At 38.8% G+C, this 23,681-nt stretch overlaps 1 protein-coding gene across 2 annotated transcripts in view; it reads right to left on the minus strand.

Moving 5' to 3' along the window:
- The window catches only part of LOC145987711 (puratrophin-1-like), a 984,553-nt gene that overhangs the window by 179,940 nt on the left and 780,932 nt on the right, over positions 1-23,681 (minus strand). For both annotated transcript variants that reach the window (XM_083122282.1, XM_083122283.1), the window contains exon 12: positions 7,545-7,667. In XM_083122282.1, the coding sequence (XP_082978408.1) occupies positions 7,545-7,667 (123 nt within the window). The remainder of the gene's footprint in view (positions 1-7,544; positions 7,668-23,681) is intronic.

Consider the following 23,681-nt stretch of genomic DNA (forward strand, 5'->3'; position numbering starts at 1 on the left):
GTCTTCATGGTCCATTTTGATAACTTAAACATAATTTACTGGTAATGTATAAAAATATGATTTATCATTTGTTTTGCTGCCATTAATAACACAGTCATCTTTCATTCCTTAAGATAGAACTTGGCAAATCAATTTTTCGAATTAAGCATTTTTCTTTAATACATTCTAAAATGCACTTTAATAGCACAGATGAATTGCGACTGAACTTAAAAGAGTATTTGTATCTGTGAAGTCCTCAACTAAGTCTATCAGACGTCCCAATTTAGTAGAGACAGTCCTTCCTGTCTTATAATCCCTGCCTCGACATTTTTTCTAACTATGGTCCGGAAATTAAAAGTCACGAATTTTTTGTTGGCAAACATTTTAGAATGTTTGTATCTCAAAATAATTTGATTTGCTTCTGTATCTCAAAATAATTTGATTTGCTTCTGTTCCTTTACTTTATAAATTGGCGAGAAACGTACTCTTATAGTACAGTGAAAGGTTTTGGTGCATTTTAAAAACTTTATTTCATTGGATAGGCATCTTCTGAAGCAGTGTCTTAATTCTGTTCTTTGCTGACTTCCGCGGCGGAGTGGTTATCATAGCGCGCTACGACGCCAGGGGTCCCGGGTTCGAATCCCGGCCTGGGCATGGGTGTTCATTGTGAGTGTCCCTTCATCGATTTCGTTCCTATCATCATTCATCCTTACCATCGCGATTAGCCAAAAGTGGCAGATAAGCGAAGTAAAATAGGCATTCAATCGATATCCATACTTGTACTACATTCAGTTGTACTCCTCTTCAAAAGAATCTATATAAATATGATCTTTAACGTTACGAAAGTCGCCGCTTTCTGTGATGCGCTGTACAGCATCTGACTTTCCTTTCCTTCGGGTGTTCACGCGCCGCCACACAGGGGACACGCCAGTCTCCCACACGCGGCTGCCCGCAGATCCCACACGAAAACCGTTCCACGAAATTAGTCCCAAGGACGTCAACCCCTTTGCCTCCGAAACACGCCCTCGTCGGATGGCGACCAGACGCCGCTCTCAACACACGGACGAGCTCGAGATGAAAGGAAAAGCGCGACCGACTCGGAAGACCGACGGAAGGCGTAAATTTTCACAATCCGGCACATAAAAAAGAGGGATGCGTCTAATAGCAGAGAATGGGCCATTGTTGCCAACTTTGGCGGATTTATGGTGCCGGTTGGAGACAAAATTAATGAAATAGCGACGAGTAATTTTTCGGGAGACTTTAGATGTTCCTTAGCGGCTAATCAGGAAAATTAATGCAGCTTTCAGATCGAAGCGCCAAGCGCAAGTGATAAGGGCCACAGCATTGTTTTAAAAGAAAAGGTACATTTTTTAAAATGTATTGGTTCGTATCTAGATCAAAACAATCAAATTTGCAACAAAAATGCTTGCATTCTCTTCTGCACCATCTGTTGGGGAAAAATTAAAATGTAGAATATAAACACATGACAATCGCGAGACAAAACTGGAACATTTTTGAATCACAATATTTAAAATTTGTTAGAAAGTTGTTTGTAATTGTAGAGTACAAGGTACATCTAGTTCTTCAATAATTGAAACGCAGGATAATTCTATTTCATCATTTCTAAAAACATCCGTTGTAAATCTCACGCTTTGTCGCCATGTTGTTTACACAGTCTACACTCTCTACATGTAATATGTAGACAAACAATCGTTGTTTACGCTAGACGCACATGACTGGTCACCATTTAAAAGAAACAACTTGAAATTTCATAGTTACTAGAAAATTCATCATGATTGATAAGTAAGTAAGCGATATAAAATAATCTCTGCATTTAAACAATCATGCACTGCAATTAATATTTACTAGTTGTAATCAACTACACGTAAGAAATTCTTTTTAATTTTCGTAACAAACGGGTGAGCATTCACATCACCATAGGATTTTAGAACAAACAATATATATATATATATATATATATATATATATATATATAAACTGTATTTGAATGTTATCCTGGAATTAGAATATCATTTTAAAAATTATATTTTATATTTTCTACCTACATATTTGATTTAGCGACTTTAATTGGATTTTAAGTGGTGGTTTATTTTTGTTGTTGTTGGCAACACTGGAGCGACGTTCTCGCTCACTGAGCGGATTTATGACTTGAGATAATGTGCTGTGTTCTTATTGATCGAAGAATCGATCATATATTACCCAATTGTGATAATTATATTAGAATTACAAGTTCTACAAATATTGTTCGTTACCTCTTGTTACTTGAATTTCTTCAGTAACGTTGAAATCGCGTTGACTTGTACATTGTACTAACAAATACATGACATTGTATCGGACACATGACTGCCGAATCACACAATGACGCTGTGTTCTGTGACCTAATTATTTGCTGAGCGAAAATAAAAACGGCTCAATGAGCAAGAGACAATGATCACTGTGCGGTGGGTACTTGACCTTGAAATTACTAAGCAATCACTTTCTTCACTGAGCACTAACATAGTACTTGACTTACCCCTTTATAGTGTTGCTCAGAAAACGGTACACGCTTTTTTAACATTCGAGACGAGACGAAACTGAATACCTGCATCGTCTCGCTTTCGGAACGAAACAGCTCATGAAAAATGCAAAGAAAGAAAAAAATAATCAGTTGCAAATACTCATTTACTCAGAATAAAAGTATTTTCCTTGGAAACCCAAATCAGTGTCTGTTGCATCAAAATAAGGCTATCCAACTTATTTTTAATACTCTTTCGAAACCCAGCAATACTTCCCAGATTTCAATTTACTCAAAATTAATAATTTTGTGTTGTGATAGCATTCCAGATACAAGTACATTGCTAAAATGCCAATTCTATTCTATACCATGGTCACGGTGCAAAACGGTTGAAACACAAGAGCAACACAACAAATTATTATTTTGGCCAGAGTACGAAAACAGTATTTTTTTCTCCAGAACCGTACATTTGGAATTTGTGGATTCCCGTGCATGTATGTATAACATCAACTTCGATACACATCTCTGTGTGTAGCGTATTGAAGGTACGTATAATTATCGAGCATGAAACCAAACACAGACACACACACATAGCCTACATACATACATTATACAGTAAAACCTGTCTATCCCGAAACATGATGGTTCCGAGCAAAATTTTCCGTCTTAACAGTTTTCCTTTTTATACAGGGTTGACTTAAAATACAGTATAGAGCGCTGCAGGAAATAATGGAAAGACAGATTTACATTCCGCATTACTTATAATGTAGAGTACTAATGCATGTACGTACATGAATAAAAATGCGATACAGTCGCAATAAGCATAGCAGAGATTACAATTATGTAACTACACAACATGTTGGTACACTTTTTACAGTATTGTAAGAACGTACAGTACGTACTTATGTATCTTTTCGAACCCGGGACCCCTGGCATCGTAGCGCGATGTGAATAGAGGGAAAGAGAAAGATTGAAAGATGGAATAAGAGAGGTGAAGAAAGATTGAGATAAAAGTGAAAGAAAAGAAAAAACAAAGACAGATAACAAGAAAAATATAAAGATGACGAAAGAACAGAGGAGAAATAGACAAAGAAATGTGGAGATAGAGGGTAAGAGATGAAAGAAAGAAACGGAATCGTAACAGCTATGAGTATTGTAGCGCATTCTTTCATATCGACAATGTTACCGATAAGCGAGTGGCAACAGAGGCGCGTTCCGGTTACAGTACTGCATTGTTTTCTTGCGAGCGAAAAAATATATAGGAAGAAATTTCCGTCTTACTGAGAATAAAAAAACATCTCGTTGGTCCTTAAATGGTGTTCCATTTCCGCGTTAAGGAGGTTTCCGCCTTAAGCAGGTCATTTTCAGGTATAAAATCGGTCCGTTCTGGGGACTTTGTTTTCCGTATTTACAGGTTTCCTTCTTATAGAAGTTCCGGGATATGCAGTTTTTACTGTATATATGTAGACCCTGGCCAAGATTCCAATTGACAGGGGCCTTTGTTAAAAACCATAACGTAATGAATAGGGCTAGGATTTTGATGACCTTAAAATTGCCAAAAACTGACCTTTAAAAATGCATTTATGACCTAATACGTTCAAGAAAATGCCCTATAAACTTAGAAAAATGACCTAAACATTCTGAAAGATTTGTAAAACAAATTTATAAACAACCAAGAGAAATTCAAATTACAAATTAACGTTACAGTATCTATCACATGTTCATTGCGTATGGTAGTAGAGGTACGAAACTTCACTTTTTATCATCTTTTACACTTTAAGTACTGAGTTGCAGTACACAACGAAAATCATATGCAAATTTTCAAAAGTGAATGATTGTTGGTTGTCAGACAAGAGCCTTACACATGGAAAAACTTCTCTCGACTTCCACCGACACAAGATGAGCGTACTTGAAATGAACAATATCACTTGCTGATAAGTCACTTTCAATTCGATGGAGTTCAAATTGTTTCCCTGACAAAATGTCCGATACAGAGCACAAAAGTCAATGATAAAATGCAATACACAAGCAAACCATTTGCAGGAAATGAACTCAATGAACATACATGTGCACTGGTGTTGCTGTCCACTACAATTTTAAAATAATATGTTCTATCCCCGTGCTCTCTAAGTAGACATGCACGTGCAACAACGCTACAATACCGGCCTTCAAAGGCATGGCAACTAAAGAGGAATTTTGAACAATAATGCGTTGGGCAACAATGTATTTACTGATAGAGGGGGGAAATCACATTGTTTGAGCGGTTTGTTACACAACAGTATCAACAATTCTGCATAAAATTTCTTTGTTTCCTCAAACACAGCTGTTCAGAAATGCGCTGAAGGGAATGAGACGAGTGTCTGAACCTCCCTCCTTCAAAGGGTTACATTTGCATGTAAAATGCACCTTCTGTCACCAAAATGTATAGAAAAACGCATAAGATGACTTTTAAAAGGCTGAAAAATATTTAAACGTATTAAAAAGTTTAAAAAATGACCTCTACTCCAAAAAGGGTAAAAAAATGCATTCCAATTTATTCACTTACGTGTAAAACAAGTTCCTATCTACTTATGCAACGTTTCTGCCTTACGAAAATAAAAATATGCATTTGCATCAAAATCCAAGCCCTAGTAATAGTAATGAATATGATTTGACAACACAAATGAATGTTACCAGTAAGTTATTATTACAAAATTCATGCACATTCACAAGGATTGCAAATGATGAGAATTTGCACGTTGGAGTTTTAGGGACGCTAGTCTGAAGATTTATAAAAACATCAAGATTTATAAAAACCAAAGTACAGACAGTTAAAATTTGCGAGATTTTCTTATCATTCGCTTCGCTATGGTTCAAGTATGTCATGTAGTTCACGAAAGTTCCGCTGTGGCAGCACACAACCAAAGTGTTGAACAGCGCCGCGGTGACGAAATTGAAAACATTTTCCAGCGTCAGCGATGAGCTCGTGCACGTTTCGTTCGTGCATATTTCTACACGAGCAGTGAGTGGGTTTTTGGTGTCAATATTAATAATTGCTATGACTAATTCTTCAGCTGGCTACTGGCATCATGTACTGGCATACTTACTGAAGCAAAATTATTTAAATTCGAGCAATTCGATAGTGCACAACAACTGAAGAACGGAAAAGACTGCAGATTGAAAAGAAGAAAAAATCTCTGCACACACTTTCAGCTGACGTTATCAGTGTCAACGATTTAGCATTCCGTTTGGGAAAGCAAATCGTCCATTTCATTCCTTTGTACGCCCAACAACAAAATAAATTGTAGGCGAATTGTCCATCGCCATTTTCATTCAGTCCGTTTTCCACAATGTTATGATCATGAAATAAAAACGTTCATAGAAAGAGGACATCTGCGTTGCATAAACAGAATTCCATTCCTTAAAACGTCACAAAATTTAGAATAAAAAGTAATGAAAATAGTTATGGACAATTTGCCTACTATTATCTTTGCCGTTGACTGTACACTTGCCTCAATTAGTACTCCCAGCATATTTGCAGAAGATACAATTCAATCTACAGGTGTATCAATATACGCTGTATAAAACACAACTTATTACTAACTTCGTTGACCCTGTACATATTTATAAGAAGTTGATTTGAACATAAGCTGGTGCAGAGGCTGTGAATTGGTTCATTGGAGTTGTGCTGTGAAAAAACATGTTAAAGGACAATTTGGTTGGTTAATATTTTCGCATTTCACTCTAAAAATCCTGTACAGTGGGATCCATAAGTATTGCTCAGCAAATTGTCCATGACTATTTTCGTTGGTTTTTATCTTCATCCTACGTATTTTTAAGGACTGTATTTTTACTGGTTCAGAGGTTGTAAGCAGATTGTTTGGTATTATGTGTCAGATCTTAAAGCTCTCATTGCATAAAACAAAGGAAGTAAACGTGGCGATGGACAATTTGCTTGGTAATGCTTATGGATCCTTCTTCTTCTTTATTTTATGGCTCACACCGTGTTTGCAGTTTCTAGCCAAAGTTGCTGAGTTCAGGTTCTATTGTTAATATATGTTCCAAACTGTTGTTGAATGTCATTACTTATGGATCCTACTGTATCACACAGATATATTTTCGCATTGTTTGGGTATTTGTTTCTTCGTATGTTCATTCGATGTGACTAATATTTTGGAAGCCTTAAAGAGTGTGTACACTGTTAAGAACAAAACAGGCAACAGTTACTAAATATTCACGTTATTTTAAACAAGATTCTTATACTCGTTGATGGGAATATGAACAGATTCCGCGTTCTCACAATAAAATATTTTCTTCATATTACAGTATAGCATATTGTATACTTTCAAACGCATTCGCTTTAGTCAAAAGTTATAATTTGTATTTAGTTATAACGAAATCGCTTTTAATAGTGAAGGTTGTTTCGTACTCCGTAAGAGTATGGAATTTATTACATATATCGTTTTGGTTTCTTATTAAAATGGTTAGATTACAATAAACACGCGAACCTCGTTGACAGATCTTGCCCCAAGCACTTACCTTTGTTCAATCGGACTTGCATTAAGTTTTATAATATCTAACAAGATTAAACCTGGTCGAAGGTTGTCCACACTCATTAAAGTCCTTTAACGAAAGAATTTGCTATGTAGATAAATTATCATCCTCTGTTTTAGCACCATCAATACTCCGATAAACTAATCGGGACTGGGCCTACTCAGTCAAAATTGGATTCAAATCCCAAGACCCCTTAGTTGTAAGGCAACAGCTTTAACAGCAGGTCATCTTGGGAGATGCTTTGAATCTCGACCCCAAGATGGCGTTGCTACTTCGAAAGTTCCCTATGTCGCCAACACGAGAGTAATTTCGTTTGTATTTGAAAGTTCCGTGAGTTTCATGTGGATTACGTCTTACCACTATTAACCAGGGGCGTATTCAAGATTTCAGTAGGCAAGCTGGCGTCAGAGTTTGGTCGTAATGCTTACGCTTACATACGCCAAGTAAGAGCAAGATAGTCGTTTATACAAGTCTTCAGTAAAGCATAATTAATGAAAGGAAATTCAATGCTACTCACCATGGAAATGAAGTAGAATCTCTCGAACTCCTGTTCTTGCTGTTTGATTCCTGATAGGTTTGTGGCCAGCTGGGTATGGCGCTTCAGTGTGTCTTCGCCCTTCTTGCACAACCAGGAGAGCACCTAGACAAAAAAGAAGAGACGAAGATTAAGCGTCGTAGCACGACCACACGATTTATGCTAATGATCGTGACATTCATATGCATTTTGATTTTAACTCTTCGAGATGCCTGGGGTTTCGCACCGAACCACTGCGATAGTGTTCTACATCGTAGGAGCCACTATGAAATATTTTTTTAAAAAAATCGTAAACTTTCATTTTTCTTCAAAATTGAATACAAGTTTTGGCCGTAAATGTCAGCCATTTGCATTAGAGATGGTGAAAAAGGGTAGACAAAATAAAATGTAGCTTGAAATGTACTGAAAACAATGTTGTTTACCACAGTTTTCTGTCATTTTCCTTAGCTGAGTTATCAAAATTATCGCAACTGTCTGCAAATGCCAAAAATGCCGCGTCATGAAAAAAAATGTCCGCCATTTTTAAACGAAGCAAAATTTTAGAAAAATAATGCCTGTTTTTGCCTGTACCCTTGCATAGGTGTTACAAAAAAAATGATGGAGCAACCAATTGTTTTTGGAAGGGGGGGGGTGACCCTAAAGTATGATTATTCGAAGAAATATGCTCGTCATTATTCTCTACGTTCATGATATTATTAAAATATATTACACGTTGTTGCAATGTAATACAAAAGTAAGAGCTTTCCTATCAAAAGCATCCCTTCCTAACACGTGTAATTTTACATCAGTGTACTTTTACACCTCTACCATCTTACGGCGATTTTCGCCGTGTCTTTGCAATATTGGATGTCTGACAGAATGGCGCACTAGGATGCAGTGAACAGAATATGCATCAGCATGCTCGGCAGGTCTCCTTTGACTGCACTGACGCCGAATCTGCAAGTGGAGCAGCTTTCTACATTTGGAAGAAAGAAGAAGAATGTTAGTGGTTGCAAGTACGGAAGCAGCTGTCGGAAAAGGGCTTTTGTAAGCGATTGTCTGCAGGCAAACGTATTTGAGAGAGGGAGAGAAGGAAATAGAGGAAGGGCGAAAGAGAGACATTGAGAAAAAAAAATATGAGAAAGAAAAAGGCAAAACCAAAGAATAACAGAGGAGATAGACAAAAAGAGAAAATAGGACATAGCAACAAAGAAAGAGAGAGATAAAGAGATGGGAGGCAGTAAGAGATCGATCGAAACAGGGAAGGAGATAGAGAAAAAACAAGAGAAAGAATGAAACAAAAATAAATGAGTGTGAGAGTGTCGAAGGGAAAACTTGAAGATAAGAGAGAATGTAAGAGGGAGAAAGTGAGAGAGAGAAAGCGAGCGAGACAGACCGAGAATAAGACAGATTATGAAAAGAGAAAGAGAGAGAACAAGAATGAGGGATAGAGAAATAAATAGAAGGGGACAGGGCGAGAAAGCAAACAGCAAGGAAAAGGAGGAAAACGAGATAAAGAGAAAGAATGAAATAATGTGAGAGTGTGCGTAAGACAGAGGAATGGAAAATGAGAGAGAAAGAGAAAGGGGGAATGGGAGAGAGAAACAGAGAAAGAGAAGGATGAGAGAGCAGTAGGACATAAGCGGTTCAAAGTTCGAGGTCCAGGTCTGAACGTTCTTCTGCGAGAGTCCTTTCATCAATTTGTTCCATCACCATTTCATTTCCATCGTTGCTGTTAGTCAAGAGTAACGTAAAGCTATATAAAATTAGAGATGTTACCATATCGACATAAGAACATGACCAGCCGAGAGATGACCATATAAAACATGACTTGCATTACACCAGAGATACATGCGCTTTTTGTGTGAACAAGACACACGCTAAAATAAGTATAGAAAAACTCTCGAACAAGATTGAGAGTCTGTGACATTAAGTGCTGCTCTCGCTCGACAAGTCTGGAAGGATCTGGTCTCGTTCACGTCTCGTTCTAAATTGTCGTCTCGGCTGGTCTCGCTAGCTTCTCCATTTCTAAATTGTCGTCTCGTTCTCGTCTCCCTCCCTAAATTGCCGTCTCGTTCTCTTCTCCCTCCCTAAATTGCCGTCTCGTTCTCTTCTCCCTATCTAAATTGCCGTCTCGTTCTCGCCTCCCTCTCTAAATTGCCGTCTCGTTCTCGCCTCCCTCTCTAAATTGCCGTCTGATTCTCTTCTCCCTATCTAAATACCGTCTCGTTCTCTTCTTCCTTTCTAAATTGCCGTCTCGTTCTCTTCTTCCTTTCTAAATTGCCGTCTCGTTATCTTCTCCCTATCTAAATTGCCGTCTCGTTATCTTCTCCCTATCTAAATTGCCGTCTCGTTATCTTCTCCCTCTCTAAATTCCCGTCTCGTTCTCTTCTCCCTCTCTAAATTGCCGTCTCGTTCTCGTCTCCCTCACTAAATGCCGTCTCGTTCTCGTCTCCCTCTCTAAATGCCGTCTCGTTCTCTTCTCCCTATCTAAATGCCGTCTCGTTCTCGCCTCCCTCTCTGAATTGCCGTCTGATTCTCTTCTCCCTATCTAAATACCGTCTCGTTCTCTTCTTCCTTTCTAAATTGCCGTCTCGTTCTAGTCTCCCTCTCTAAATGCCGTCTCGTTCTCCTCTCCCTCTCTAAATGCCGTCTCGTTCTCGTCTCCCTCTCTAAATGCCGTCTCGTTCTCTTAGCCTTTCTAAATTGCCGTCTCGTTCTCTTCTCCCTATCTAAATGCCGTCTCGTTCTCGCCTCCCTCTCTGAATTGCCGTCTGATTCTCTTCTCCCCATCTAAATACCGTCTCGTTCTCTTCTTCCTTTCTAAATTGCCGTCTCGTTCTCTTCTTCCTTTCTAAATTGCCGTCTCGTTCTCGTCTCCCTCTCTAAATTGCCGTCTCGTTCTCGTCTCCCTATCTAAATTGCCGTCTCGTTATCTTCTCCCTATCTAAATTGCCGTCTCGTTATCTTCTCCCTCTCTAAATTGCCGTCTCGTTCTCTTCTCCCTCTCAAAATTGCCGTCTCGTTCTAGTCTCCCTCTCTAAATGCCGTCTCGTTCTCGTCTCCCTCTCTAAATGCCGTCTCGTTCTCTTAGCCTTTCTAAATTGCCGTCTCGTTCTCTTCTCCATATCTAAATGCCGTCTCGTTCTCGTCTCCCTCTCTAAACGCCGTCTCGTTCTCGTCTCCCTGTCTAAATGCCGTCTCGTTCTCGCCTCCCTCTCTAAATTGCCGTCTCGTTCTCTTCTCCCTATCTAAATTGCCTTGTCGTTCTCGTCTCCCTCTCTAAATTGCCGTCTCGTTCTCTTCTCTCTCTAAATTGCCGTCTCGTTCTCGTCTCCCTCTCTAAATTGCAGTCTCGTTCTCGTCTCCCTCTCTAAATGCCGTCTCGTTCTCTTCTCCCTATCTAAATGCCGTCTCGTTCTCTTCTCCCTATCTAAATGCCGTCTCGTTCTCTTCTCCCTATCTAAATGCAGTCTTGTTCTCGCCTCCCTTTCTAAATTGTCGTCTCGTTCTCGTCTCCCTCTCTAAATTGCCGTCTGTCTCATTCTCGCCTCACTTTCTATAAGGTCGCATCGGCTGGTCTCGCTCTCGTCTCTATTTCGCATTCGTATCCGTATCATCCATAAAATAGTGGAAGGGAATACAGAACTAAGACTTTCTTTATTTTTTTTTTACGTGGGCGAGGTTCAGCCTGAGGCTGTTCTGCCACCTAACCCGTGTCATCGATTACATTTAAATTTACATTTCTTATACATACGTTATTACAGAATTAATACAGTGTGCAATAAACTATATGATTTAGTTACAAAATCTGTTGATAAAATAATTGTAATAAATGTATGAATAAAATGATACAAAAAATTGTGAAAAGACAACTACATAAAAATAAAATAAAATGAATGAAAAATAAATAAAAATAAAAACATATAGACAAAATACAAAATATAAACATACAAGTTACATCATACTATTTGAACACAATCTCTGCTCTGCCAAAAGAAAATTCTTTACTTCATTTCGGAAAGTTTGTATTTTCGATATGCTCGACATGCTCTTAGGTAGGGCACTCCATATTTTTGCAGCAAAATATGAAAACGACGACTGATATGCCTGTGTGTTGCAGAGTGGAAGGTTAAATTTGAAATTATTTCTTGTATGGTGGCTGTGAATACTGGTGCGAGGGATCAACATGTCTGCCAGATACGACGGCTTGCCAGATGTAATAATTTTATGTATAAGGCAATATGTATGCAGTAGCCGCCTACGGTACATATTGAGGATATTCTTATTATTTATGGAAGGTAAAATATGTTCACGTCTCGGGATGCAAAATATGAACCGCATGCACGCATTTTGGCATTTTTGAATCTTTGCTTGTAAAGTTTTATTTATTCTATCAGAGTACACTACGTCACAATAGTCGAGAAATGGATATATAAGTGTTTCAACTAATCGCTGCTTGATTTCTGAAGATAATAGTTTTTTAAATTTAAACAAGAATCTAAGTGTTCCAAATGATTTATTGATTTGGCGGCTAATATGCTCACTCCATGATAGACGAGTGTCAAATATCAGTCCAAGACTTTTAACTACTTGAGCTCTAGGTATGACATCATCATTTATTTTAATTGTTGTATTAGTGTGCTCGACCGAACCAATAGCATTTCGAGTTCCAATAAATGTATAACATGACTTATTAGCATTAATTTTTAGGCCATTTGCATCACACCATGTTTTTATCGCACCCAAATCATTACTTATGTATTCAATACTTATGGCAATTTCTGTTGGATTGAATGATTTGGTTAGTTGAGTGTCATCAGCATATGAATGTACGTTACAGTATTTGACAACTGAGGGTAGGTCTGCAATATAAATCGTAAACAATAAGGGACCTAGTATAGATCCTTGTGGAACACCAGATGAAATATATAAATTATTAGATAATAAAGTAGGCGACAGTTTTACACGTTGATTTCGGTTACTTAGATATGAAAAATACCAGTTAAGGGTAGATTGTGAAAAACTGTAATATTTCAGTTTACTGAGCAGTAATTTATGTTGTACCGTATCAAATGCTTTGGACAGGTCCAATAATATTAATGCAGTGAGGAATTTCTTATCCATAGCCTGGAGGATGTCATTTGTGACTTTCAGCAAAGCCGTAGCAGTGCTGTGTGCCGGCCGAAATCCTGACTGTGAGGGTGAAAGAATATTGTTTTGGGCAACGAAGCTAAATGTCTGTTTATAGATTATTTTTTCTAGTAGTTTTGAACACACAGGCAGAACACTAATAGGTCGAAGGTCGTTTACATTAGTTGGTCGGGTCGTCTTAGGGAGTGGTGTTATCAAAGCTTCTTTCCATTTCCTGGGAAATACGGATTTCTCGAGCGAAAAGTTAATAATATGTGTGATAATAGGCAAAATGAAAGGTAGCGATAACTTCAGCATCGTAGTTGATATTCCATCTGCACCAATAGCAGTAGACTTGATTTCGTACAAACATTTTCTTACAGTATAGCCATCCACTTTTTTAAAAGCAAATTCGGGAAGCATATTATTAAACTTTTGGTTACTAAATTTTAAACATTCTTGAGATATCAGACGTTGGTCAATATTTAGACTATCAATTGAATTAATAAAGTGTTCGTTTATCTCGTTCGCATTGTCAAACGTGGAGGGGAGATCATTTTTATTTGAGCCAATGCCTACAGATTTCAGCTGCTTCCATAAATGTTTTGGTTGTCTTGGTGTTTTATTGATGTTATGCTCAAAATAACACTTTTTTTCTTGCCGAATAACGGATGTCGTGAAATTTCTCAATTCTTTGTATTCTTTCCATGCAGATTCAGTTGCGATTCGCTTGAATTTACGAAACGCATTGTCCCTTAGTTTCATCAACAGCTTCACATTCGATGTAATCCACGGCATACGTTTGTTACGAACTGGCGCGTGCTTGTCAAAGAGATCAAGTAAGTTGACATTGAAATACTCTACTTTCATATCCAAGTTATCGGTGTTATATATTTTTCCCCAGTTAATTTTTTCTGCATCCTTCACGAATTTATCATAATCAATATCACCGTATTTTCTGTGGTATATAATTCTGTTCACGCTTTCTGGTTTGGTATACGCAAGTACAACGTGGGTCATTCTATGATCGCTATTGCTGACTGGCTCACCGACACCATGTTGGATTACATTTTGCATGTTGCTGACAAACGTCAGATCAATTAATTACTTAGTCGTGGAGGTTATTCTGGTCGGTTTATTGATTATTTGCGTTAATTGAAATTGCTTAAACAAATTTTGAATGTAAACGACGTCAGCACAGTCTGGATGTAAGAAATTAATGTTGAAATCTCCAGCTATAACAAGGTCATTAACTAAGGGATACATTTCGGTCAATATATCTTCTAAAATTGACAACTGTGTATATGGAATACGCTTAGGCCTGTATACGGCACAAATACCGAGACGTTCCTTTTTTATTTCAACCGTAGCTGCAAGGTACTCAACGTCAAACTCTCCTTCAATTTCGAAAGACAACGGTTGCAGTTTTAGTCCCTCCCGTGCGTATATGCAGACACCCCCACCCATGCTGTAATGGCGATCAGAGCGTATTAAGTCATAACCTGGAATTTTCAATGCATTATCCGTTATATTGCAAGTTAACCACGTTTCTGTTATAACAAGAATGTCAATCTGTTTCTCTGTAATTTCGATGCATATTTCCTGAAGTTTGGGGAATGACTGAAAGTCCGTTGTGGGAGTTTCCAAGTGACCGTTCAGGTCTTGACTCATTATGGTCGCCTGCGGGGATATTCTTTTACGTAAAGTAAAAATAACTACTTATTTTTGGAAGCTAGTGAAGTAATATGTTACTTTTGGAGCTAACTTATACCTACCTACCACTGTCTTGTTAGGACCTCAGGAAGCGATGTTCCAGAGTGCCACGCCCTAACCACTAGGTCACGTAAAGGGGCTGCTTTTTGTTCTCTTATTTTCCTACCAGTAATTGAGCTACGCGATTCACCTGGAAGACTGGGCTGCAAGATAATGCAGACGTAACTACGTTTCCATAGTAATTATGACGTCAGACCTTCGTTATTGAACCTGTGAAAGGTGCGCGGGTGGGGGCAACCTGTTATTTAGAGATTTGTTGGAGCAGGTACGCTGTGCAGTCTTTATTGATTTTAATTTATCATTTTGCACGTAATGACTGCTCCAACTGGGCAGCTGTTTTTAATATGGTTGAGATTACAACGCTGTAACTGAACTAGCGTTTATACTGTAGTGCTTTTGTGGATCAGTGCTCAAAACAGGCTATGTTCACTGTTGGAGTCGCGATATCGCTTACGAAGGTTATGGGTTCAAGTCTAACATCATTCAATTAATCACAGTAACTTTTACCTAGGGATGATATCGCACTCTCTCTCTCTCTCTCTCCCGTCTATCTCTATCTCTCTTGCCAAGCCCCGTAGCGGAGTGGTTATCACATCACGCTACGACGACAGGGGGTCCCGGGTTCGAATCCTGGCCTGGCTATGGATGTTTGTGAATGTCCATTCATCAATTTCATCATATCATCGCTCATCCCCATCTTCGCAAATTAGCCAAAAGTGGCACAAGAAGCGAAGAAAAATAAAGCAAATCAATCAATCAATCTTATCCCCTTTCTATCTCTTCCTCTTTCTCTCTCTCTCCATCTCTCTTTTCCTCTTCCTCTCTCCCTTCCTCTTTTCCCTCTCTCTCTCTTCCTCTTTATCTCTCTCTCCATCTCTCTTTTCCTCTTCCCCTCTCTCTCTCTCCATCTCTCTTCCTCTCTCTCTCCATCTAATCTCTTTTCCTCTTCCTCTCTCTCCATCTCTCTCTTCCTCTTCCTATCTCTCTTCCTCTAACAGTGTGCATGGCAAGGAAAAAGAAACATCTAACAATTTTATTCCCAAAGGAAGATCTCTCAGAATCTCGCAAGAAATATGGTGTATTTTCTGTACATTAAAAATGTAATCTGAGACAGATCATAATGACATCATTAACAATTCTAACTTTTCAAGGCTACAGTTGTTTTCCATTTTGTATACCTAAATTGCAATTTAAGATGGCTTACTGCTGTAGAAATACACGTTATTATTATTTGTATAAACGCGATAGCGATTTAATTAATACAGGCAAGAATTTTTCACCCCTCCTCCTTCTCTTACACGTGTTTACACTTTCCGTGTAGCTTCTGAATAGAAATAAACAGCATTTTGTACCTCGAAACTTTTTAGTCGATAAATCGATCCCTATAGCATGTACTCTGATTGGTCGATAGTCTGTCTCGAACGGCTCTATCTCTTAACCATTCCTAAATAGAAATCCTTGTACGTTAACAGCGAATTTGAGAAGAAACATGACGTATGATCTGACGTCACTTCCTTTAAGCATGGAATCCAATGTGGATGTTATTCGTGATTCATTTGATCGTATCTCGACAGCTTTAATAACGTTTTCATGTTTCACGATTCGTTTCAACCCTACGAGGCCTCGAAATCGACATATTTATCCTGAATCTATACTGTACATGCAAACACAGAGCACAGGTTCACAATTGCCAGCAATGTCTTGATTGGCAATTATAAACAAAATATACGACTCATCAATATAATGACGTAGATATCAGTTTGGTATATCTGAAGAAGCCCCAGAGTAAAATAAAATGGCTAGATAAATTATTCAATATATTAATAGTAACAGTCTCCAACGAGACCGTGATTCTCGGATACTAAGTTTCGGTCTCGTCTCGACTTTACAGAGTCTCTCGTTCTCGTTATCTTCCCATGTATGCTTCTAATTCAGTGCTTTTTGACAGTACTGTACCTTAAATATCATCCTTGACGTGTCCCGACAAAAAAAGTCCAGTGGTGTTTGATCTAGTGAAAGCATGGTATATTCAGTGCTACGTCTTGAACACATCATGGGGAGGTGCTCCATCTTGCTGGAAATAAAACTATTCTACATCCCCTTCTTTCAGATACACAGCTTGAAAACATGTGAGGCGCTTGAAAAGTCGATTGCCGGCTCCCGTGGCGGAGTGGTTAGCACATCGCGCTACGACGCCATGAGTCCCGGGTTCGAATCCTGGCCTAGGCATCGATGTTTGTGAGTGTCCATTCATCAATTTCATTATATCGTCGCTCATTCCCATTTTCGCGAAATAGCCAAAAGTAGCACAAGCAGCGAAGTAAAATGAAGCAAATCAATCAATCAATCAATCAAAAGTCGCCCGAACAGTTTGTCAAACATATCTATTTTAGATTCTCGTTATTTCCAGCGCTTTATTCTATCTTGTGGATCTTGTGGACGGCCTTACATTGCCGATATACAGCGTTCTTTCTGTATATTAACAATCCAATGTGCTTCAAACGTATCTATCTATAATTCGAGTACTGGTGAGTCCTGTTGGTGTATTTCTTTGAAACTCACTTTTAAGAGAATTTCGCACTTTTAGTATAACTTTAGGAGAAATACCCTTGCTTTAGATTTTAGACTCGTTTCAGCCATTTAGCTGTTTAGTGAGTTCCGAGCTGTAAAAGTGCATCCATTTTTCGAGACACCCTGTAGTTACGAAAAAATGTAAACTATACCCATTAACATTAAGTCGTAACTTAGTAGGCGTACCGGAAGGCGTGCCTGGTTGGTATATCAAAATAATTCTATTACAATATTAATTTACATTGAATAGTTTGATACGCACCCACTTATTGTTAGTGTTGCCCACGAGACGAGACTTTGGCGTGTCTCGTCTCGTGGAAATGCTGTCTCGTCTCGAAAATATTCGTTTGTCTCGGGACACATGATCAATCTCGTCTCGTCTCGAATTTTTAAAAGCCTGTCCCGTCTCGTCCCGTGGGCAACACTACTTATTGTATCATTTTAAGTGTTTAATATGTTAATTGTCTGTGATGACGTAATTTGTTTTGTTCAATTGGATAGTCTGTTATGGTTATTGACTAACCTTAAAACATTTGATTGTGGGTTTTGTGGTGAGAGGTATTATGAATGTTGCTGGATAATGGAAGTGATTTTGGAAATGTGAAAGTCTTAATTTGTGTAGTCAAGAACAAATATGATCTTAATACAATTTTGTTAGTAATAAGGAGTTTAATTGTGAGTTCAAGTGTAATATATTAACATTAACTGACTTCTAAATATATTTTTGTGTGCGAGAGTTAGTAAGGTTTACGTAAACATATCCTTATCTGATTTCCCACAACCTGAGGGCTTCAAAGTAGGCTGATAAGTCTCATGCTCGCCGTCGAGGAATAAAAGTAAGTTGATCCATTGAGAATAAACCGGGGAATGTAACAAGTTGGTCGTGTAATTCGATATACCAGGTATCCAAAAGAGTTCATGCCGTATTTTGCAGTGAGAAATAAAGACACTGTAATTTCTGGCAAATGTGTTTTATTCAACAAAATAAGCTCCTTCAGCTTCAATTACGTGTTCCCAACGAGATACAAGCTTATAAATCCCGCGTTTGTAAAAGTTCTGGTCCCGAGAAGCAAAAAAATTGTCCTATGATCTGCGTGACATCATCTCTGTTTAGGAACTGTTGCTCACGCAAATGATTATCCATGGCCAAAAACAAATGAAAGTCGGATGGGGGAATGTCCAGGGAGTAAGGAGGATGAGGTAAAATTTCCCAACCAAGTGTGTTGATTACCTCCTTGGTCGCTTTCGACGTATGAGGTCTAGCGTTGTCTTGAAGAAGGATCACTCCTTTCCTGTTAACTAGTGCTGGCTGCTTCGGACGCAGTGCAGCTGCAACCCTTTGCAACTGGGACGAGTACACCTCGGATGTGATGGTTTTGCCATGCTCTAGCAATCCAAAGTGCACAACGCCAGCGCTGGTCCACCAAACAGAGAGCAGTACCTTCTGTTGATGAATGTTTTCTTTGGGGGCCAATGCAACAGAACCAGGGGACGACCAATGATGTTTTCTTTTGCGGTTACTGTATAACAACCATTTCTCGTCACATGTCAATATCTGGTCCAGGAATGGGTCTTTCTTGTGGCGTGGCAGCAATGATGCACAAATGGTGAGCCGCTGGCGTTTGTTTTCCTCGGACAAAACGTGAGGAACCCACTTACTGAGCTTCCAAGTCTTCCCAAGGGTATGCAGATGCAATCGAATGGTTTCCTCTGACACTCCAAACCCTTGTGCAAGTTCTTTGCACGTTTGCTGTGAATCACGCTCGATGGTCTCCTTCAGCAGGGCTTCGTCGATAGTGGCGGGGCGTCCAGCTCGAGGCTTGTCCTGGAGGCTCTCATCGCCCGATGCAAATCGACTGAACCACTTTCGCGCTGTGCGCTCACTCACTGATGCCTCTCCAAACGCGGGGCATATCTTTCGAGCAGCGGCTGCAGCATTGCTGCCAAATTTGAACTCGTACAGTAAACACGGCCGTAAAACGTCATTTGACACTGACATGTTCCCTTCAGGATTGTAGTTCCTACAGACCTGCTGTCTATGCGACCGACACGCCTCCAAACTCTGCACTGACTGACGGTTGCCTGGAATGTAAACTTCTGATGTCATCCAGACAGGATTGCCGACACATGCCGTTTAACTTTCACTTTTCGTTCCAGCGGCACGAACTTTTTTGGATACCTGGTATTTTCATAAAGAATTAATTACTATTAAATATATTTACTTTGTTGTAATATATTTCTGAACGCTAAACGACACACACACAAAAAAAAAAACCTATTCCCTGCACATTGCAACGTGCTACTGAGGCATATGGGACACGATTTCCACAATTTGTGCATGTAATTTGATGAGCATCACGCGCCGGTCGCCTTTATCGTCCAGGGTTGGCCGCGGGCACCTATTTATTAGGGCTGCTCCATGCAAACAACAGATCGTAATCCATCTCTCTAATGTCTGTACACGCCACATGTAAAGCAATCTTGATTTAAGCCATTTTTTATAAAATCTTCCATATACCTTACACTCCAGAATATTCAGCCTCGTCCTTGTCTCGATTTTAATCATCTCGGTCTTCATATTATCCTAATGAAAATAATGAACACTCCAACTGAAAACACTAATATCCTCCTTGCGGCCTTCTTGACTTCCACGCCAACATGTCTGAACACTACAAATAACTGCGAGACCACAAAACGACGAAAATCGAGACACCACAATACATATCATGTGCTAAGCATGTCAACACACACGATTAAGACCTGTTTCCACATATTTATATCCTTCCTGCCTCAACGCATCTCGTGACAACTTCAAAAAGGCCTCTCTTTCATATCACTGCTACGTATCAAAAGCAGTGCAAACAGCATTTATACCTGGAGGTCGTTCCATGTCAAGAAGTAGCTTCGCAAAACATTAAGTACATGTTTAAAAACCAGGCTTCACGTCTAATTTAACTTCATCCTTGAGGATTAACGCTGACAACTCTCTGCCTAAACCGGTTCCAACGTCGGCGAAATTCCCCTCGCACAAAGTCCCGCACATATCTGTTGCAGGAGCAAAAAACATCGGCTTTTCGAAAACACCGATGCACTATGTTACAGAGGATCTGGTTTTGATTACCTGCTTGCCAGTCTGGGATAATTTGGTGCTGCTTCTTTCAATAAGTTTGCCCGGTTGGAAAAGTTAGGTGCGCTGCAAAACAATTAGGGTCCACTTAATAGCTCTTTATGGTCCTGCACAATTTATAATCCTTGTATTGCTTTCAATTTTAGGTCGAAGTAGGAGTTTAATTTCTGGCTCGGAGGATTTAATTTCGTTCATATAATATTGTGTAATATCAGGGAAAAGGGATGCCTGCAGCAGTGTGGCCAGATATTTTTGGGGGAATTATTTTCTAGCAAGTTTCTGGTTTGGTGGTCATAGCTGGGAAGATTAGTTTCAGATTGTCTTTATTATCTCTCTCTCTCATTCCTTATTTTCCTACCTCCCTGTTTGATTGTTTCTTTATTCCCCTATTTCTCTATTTTTCCTCATCTCTTTTTTCTTCTTCCGTTTCTCTGTTTGTCCTTATCTCTAACTTCTTCTGTTTCTCTATCTTTCCTTATCTCTATCTTCTTCTGTTTGACTACTTTTCTTTATCTCTATCTTCTTCTGTTTGGCTTCTTTCCTTTATCTTAGCTTTTCTTTGCCCCTATTTCTCTATCTTTCCTCATCTCTATTTTCTTCTTCTATTTCTCTGTTTTTCCTTATCTCTATCTTCTTCTGTTTGTCTATCTTTCCTCTATCTTTTTTAGTTTGTCTATCTTTCCTTATCTCTATCTTCTTCTGTTTGACTACTTTTCTTTATCTCTATCTTCTTCTGTTTGGCTTCCTTTCTTTATATCTATCTTCTTATGTTCCTACATTTTTCTCTACTTGTTTATCTCCATTTTCTTTATCTCTATCTTCTTCTGTTTCTCTATTTTTCCTTATCTCTATCATCTTCTCTTTCTCTACTTTCCTTATCTCTATCATCTGCTCTTTCTCTACTTTCCTTATCTCTATCATCTGCTCTTTCTCTATCTTTCATTATCACCTTCTCTTTCTCTTTCTTTAATTATCTCTTTCTTCTGTTTCTCCACTTTTCTTTATCTCTATCTTCTTCTGTTTCTCCACTTTTCTTTATCTCTATCTTCTGTTTCTCCACTTTCTTTATCTCTATCTTCTTATGTTCCTCTATTTTTTTATCTCTACTTGTGTTTCTCCATCCTTCCTTATTTCTATCTTCTTCTGTTTCGCCACTTCTTATCTCTATCTTCTTCTGTTTCTCTATTCTTCCTTATCACTATCTTCTTTTCTTTCTCTATTTTCCTTATATCTATCTTATTTCTTTCTCTTTCTTTCCTTATCTCTATCTTATTTCTTTCTCTTTCTTTCCTTGTCTCTATCTTCTATTCTTCAATTTTTCCATATCTCTATCTTCTGTTTCTCTTTTTCCTTCTTTTTGTGTATCTCCTTGCTCCTTCTCTCTTTCCTTATTCTGCTCATTCTCATCCCGTTTGTCTTTATCCACCTTTGTACCTCTGATTTTTTGCTGTACCAGAAATGACTGAAAATTTTTCATGTAGCTTATTTGTGTGCGAATAGACTATTACACTGGAATTCCGTACAGTGGCGACGCCCCTGGATGCCTTGAGCAAGGAATTTAACCCCTAGGTGTCTTGCATACACTGCAAAAAGTGCAGTGTAAGGCAGCACCAATCATAGTCGTGCAAAGTATTCAGACTCGGTGGAACAAAACGCCTCTTGCAACAGAACGCTTCCTGTGTCTTAATGTGAAATTCGGCAATGTTCAGCACTACACTATCTTTGGTGTCTTGTTACACCAACAACAATTGTAAAGGCCTGTACAACTCGAAGAGGTGGTGTGTTACACCCACCAATTGAGTGGCTACTAAGTTGAGTTTAGAATACAAATGAACAAAAATATGTTGTAATTACATTGCCCTTTACAGTTTTTAATAACTGCAAGACATGCCGAAGCGCCACAGAAGGATAGTAGAATAGTCTGTAAACTTTCATGCAACGTAATCGTCAAATTAAGATGGTAGAAGTGAGCGACGTTGGTGCATATAATGTGCAAATATATGAAAACGTAATAATGTGAAAACTTTACTTTGCACATAAATACTACTATATATCATTAGGTGGTAGACCAGCAAGAGCTGAACGTCGGCCAGCAATCAATTCGATCAACATACCGTCGTAACTCTTTGCATGAAGGGCAAAAAATAACTTCGCCAATCACAAGACCAAATAATGGTGGCAAGTCTGTTCCACAGATTATATATACTTTGCAACAGAACGAGTGTTTTAAAACAGAGGTTACAAGAGAAGGAGCATGCCCCACGTATTTCATTGGCCACAATATTTGGAAATTCTAAGCAGTTCATTTTTTAAAAAAACTTATCGGCCAGTGTATCAAATGTCACAAATTTTACAAACATGTGCATTAGCCACCAGCAGGAAAACAGAGGAAAGAAATACATTTCTGCCATTACACGTCATGTAACTTCTAGGTGCATTAACCAAACGACTGAGTTTCGACCAATTCAGTAGGCTTTTCATTTCAACACTAACAGCAATTGAGACATTCACGAACTTGTAATGACAGCAAATTAGACGGATACACATTGTCAACATTTTGTAACTCATCGTCACACATCACTGGGTTCACGCAAGATAGGAAAAAAAAGGAACAAGAACAGTTGCAGGACAGATCGCTCAAAAATCACGTCTTGTTGCTGAATTCCAGAAGACCTGAAACAGAAGCAGTAGACAAGCTGCTACGCCCATCACGCGAAAAGTAAAGCATTTCAATAAAGATGGGATATCACGCGATTGCAGGGGATCACACGAGAAGCAACCAGCGCACGCACGCCATCTCTTGAGCGACGGTGAAAGCTCGCACGAAATTACGTTTCGCGGTGAATGCTTCTTTTTTTTTAAACATTTCGGCATCCGCCAGGGTCATGCAAAGATCGTCTTGTTCCTGTGTTTTTCCTGCGTCAAGAAAACAGGACAGCGAAGATGTGTTTTTCGGAAGATTTCCGTATCTTCGAGCTATCGTTTTCTTTTTCGGTTCCCATCATCGAAACACGGGCAATAGGTTAAGCATGATTGCCCGGAATGTCTTATATCAACACGTCCAACTCACGCAAGTTTTGTCTGTGACCATTCAATTTCACTGTCCAACTTTTACAGTGTTGCCACTTTTGACATTGGCACATCTAATAAACGCAGTAATACGATAGAGTTCCCATATCTAGTTATTTATTTTACTCGCTTTACTTAACCTGATCTCTAGGCTGAGATTGAGATGAGAATTACTGTAATAGATGGCTGTACAATCGCCATGAAACGTAAATACCGGTAATTCGAACTAGGAACCGTATATCTAAAGATGCCCAAACCCGGATATCGGATAATTTTATATCCGGATTTCAAGTATCTGGATATCGGATATTGTGGTATCCGGATTATCCGAAATGTCAGGATATCCTAATTCTCCGCATATATTTATTTAAACGTTTACCCTTTTTGCCTAAAACAGATCTGTGCATTACAAAGTTCATTGTAAAGACACAACTTATTCCGTAAGTAATTATTTCCTTAATTTCAGA

The sequence above is a fragment of the Lepisma saccharinum genome, chromosome 5, assembly GCF_977018435.1.
Source record: "Lepisma saccharinum chromosome 5, izLepSacc3.1, whole genome shotgun sequence".
Lineage (NCBI taxonomy): Eukaryota > Metazoa > Arthropoda > Insecta > Zygentoma > Lepismatidae > Lepisma > Lepisma saccharinum.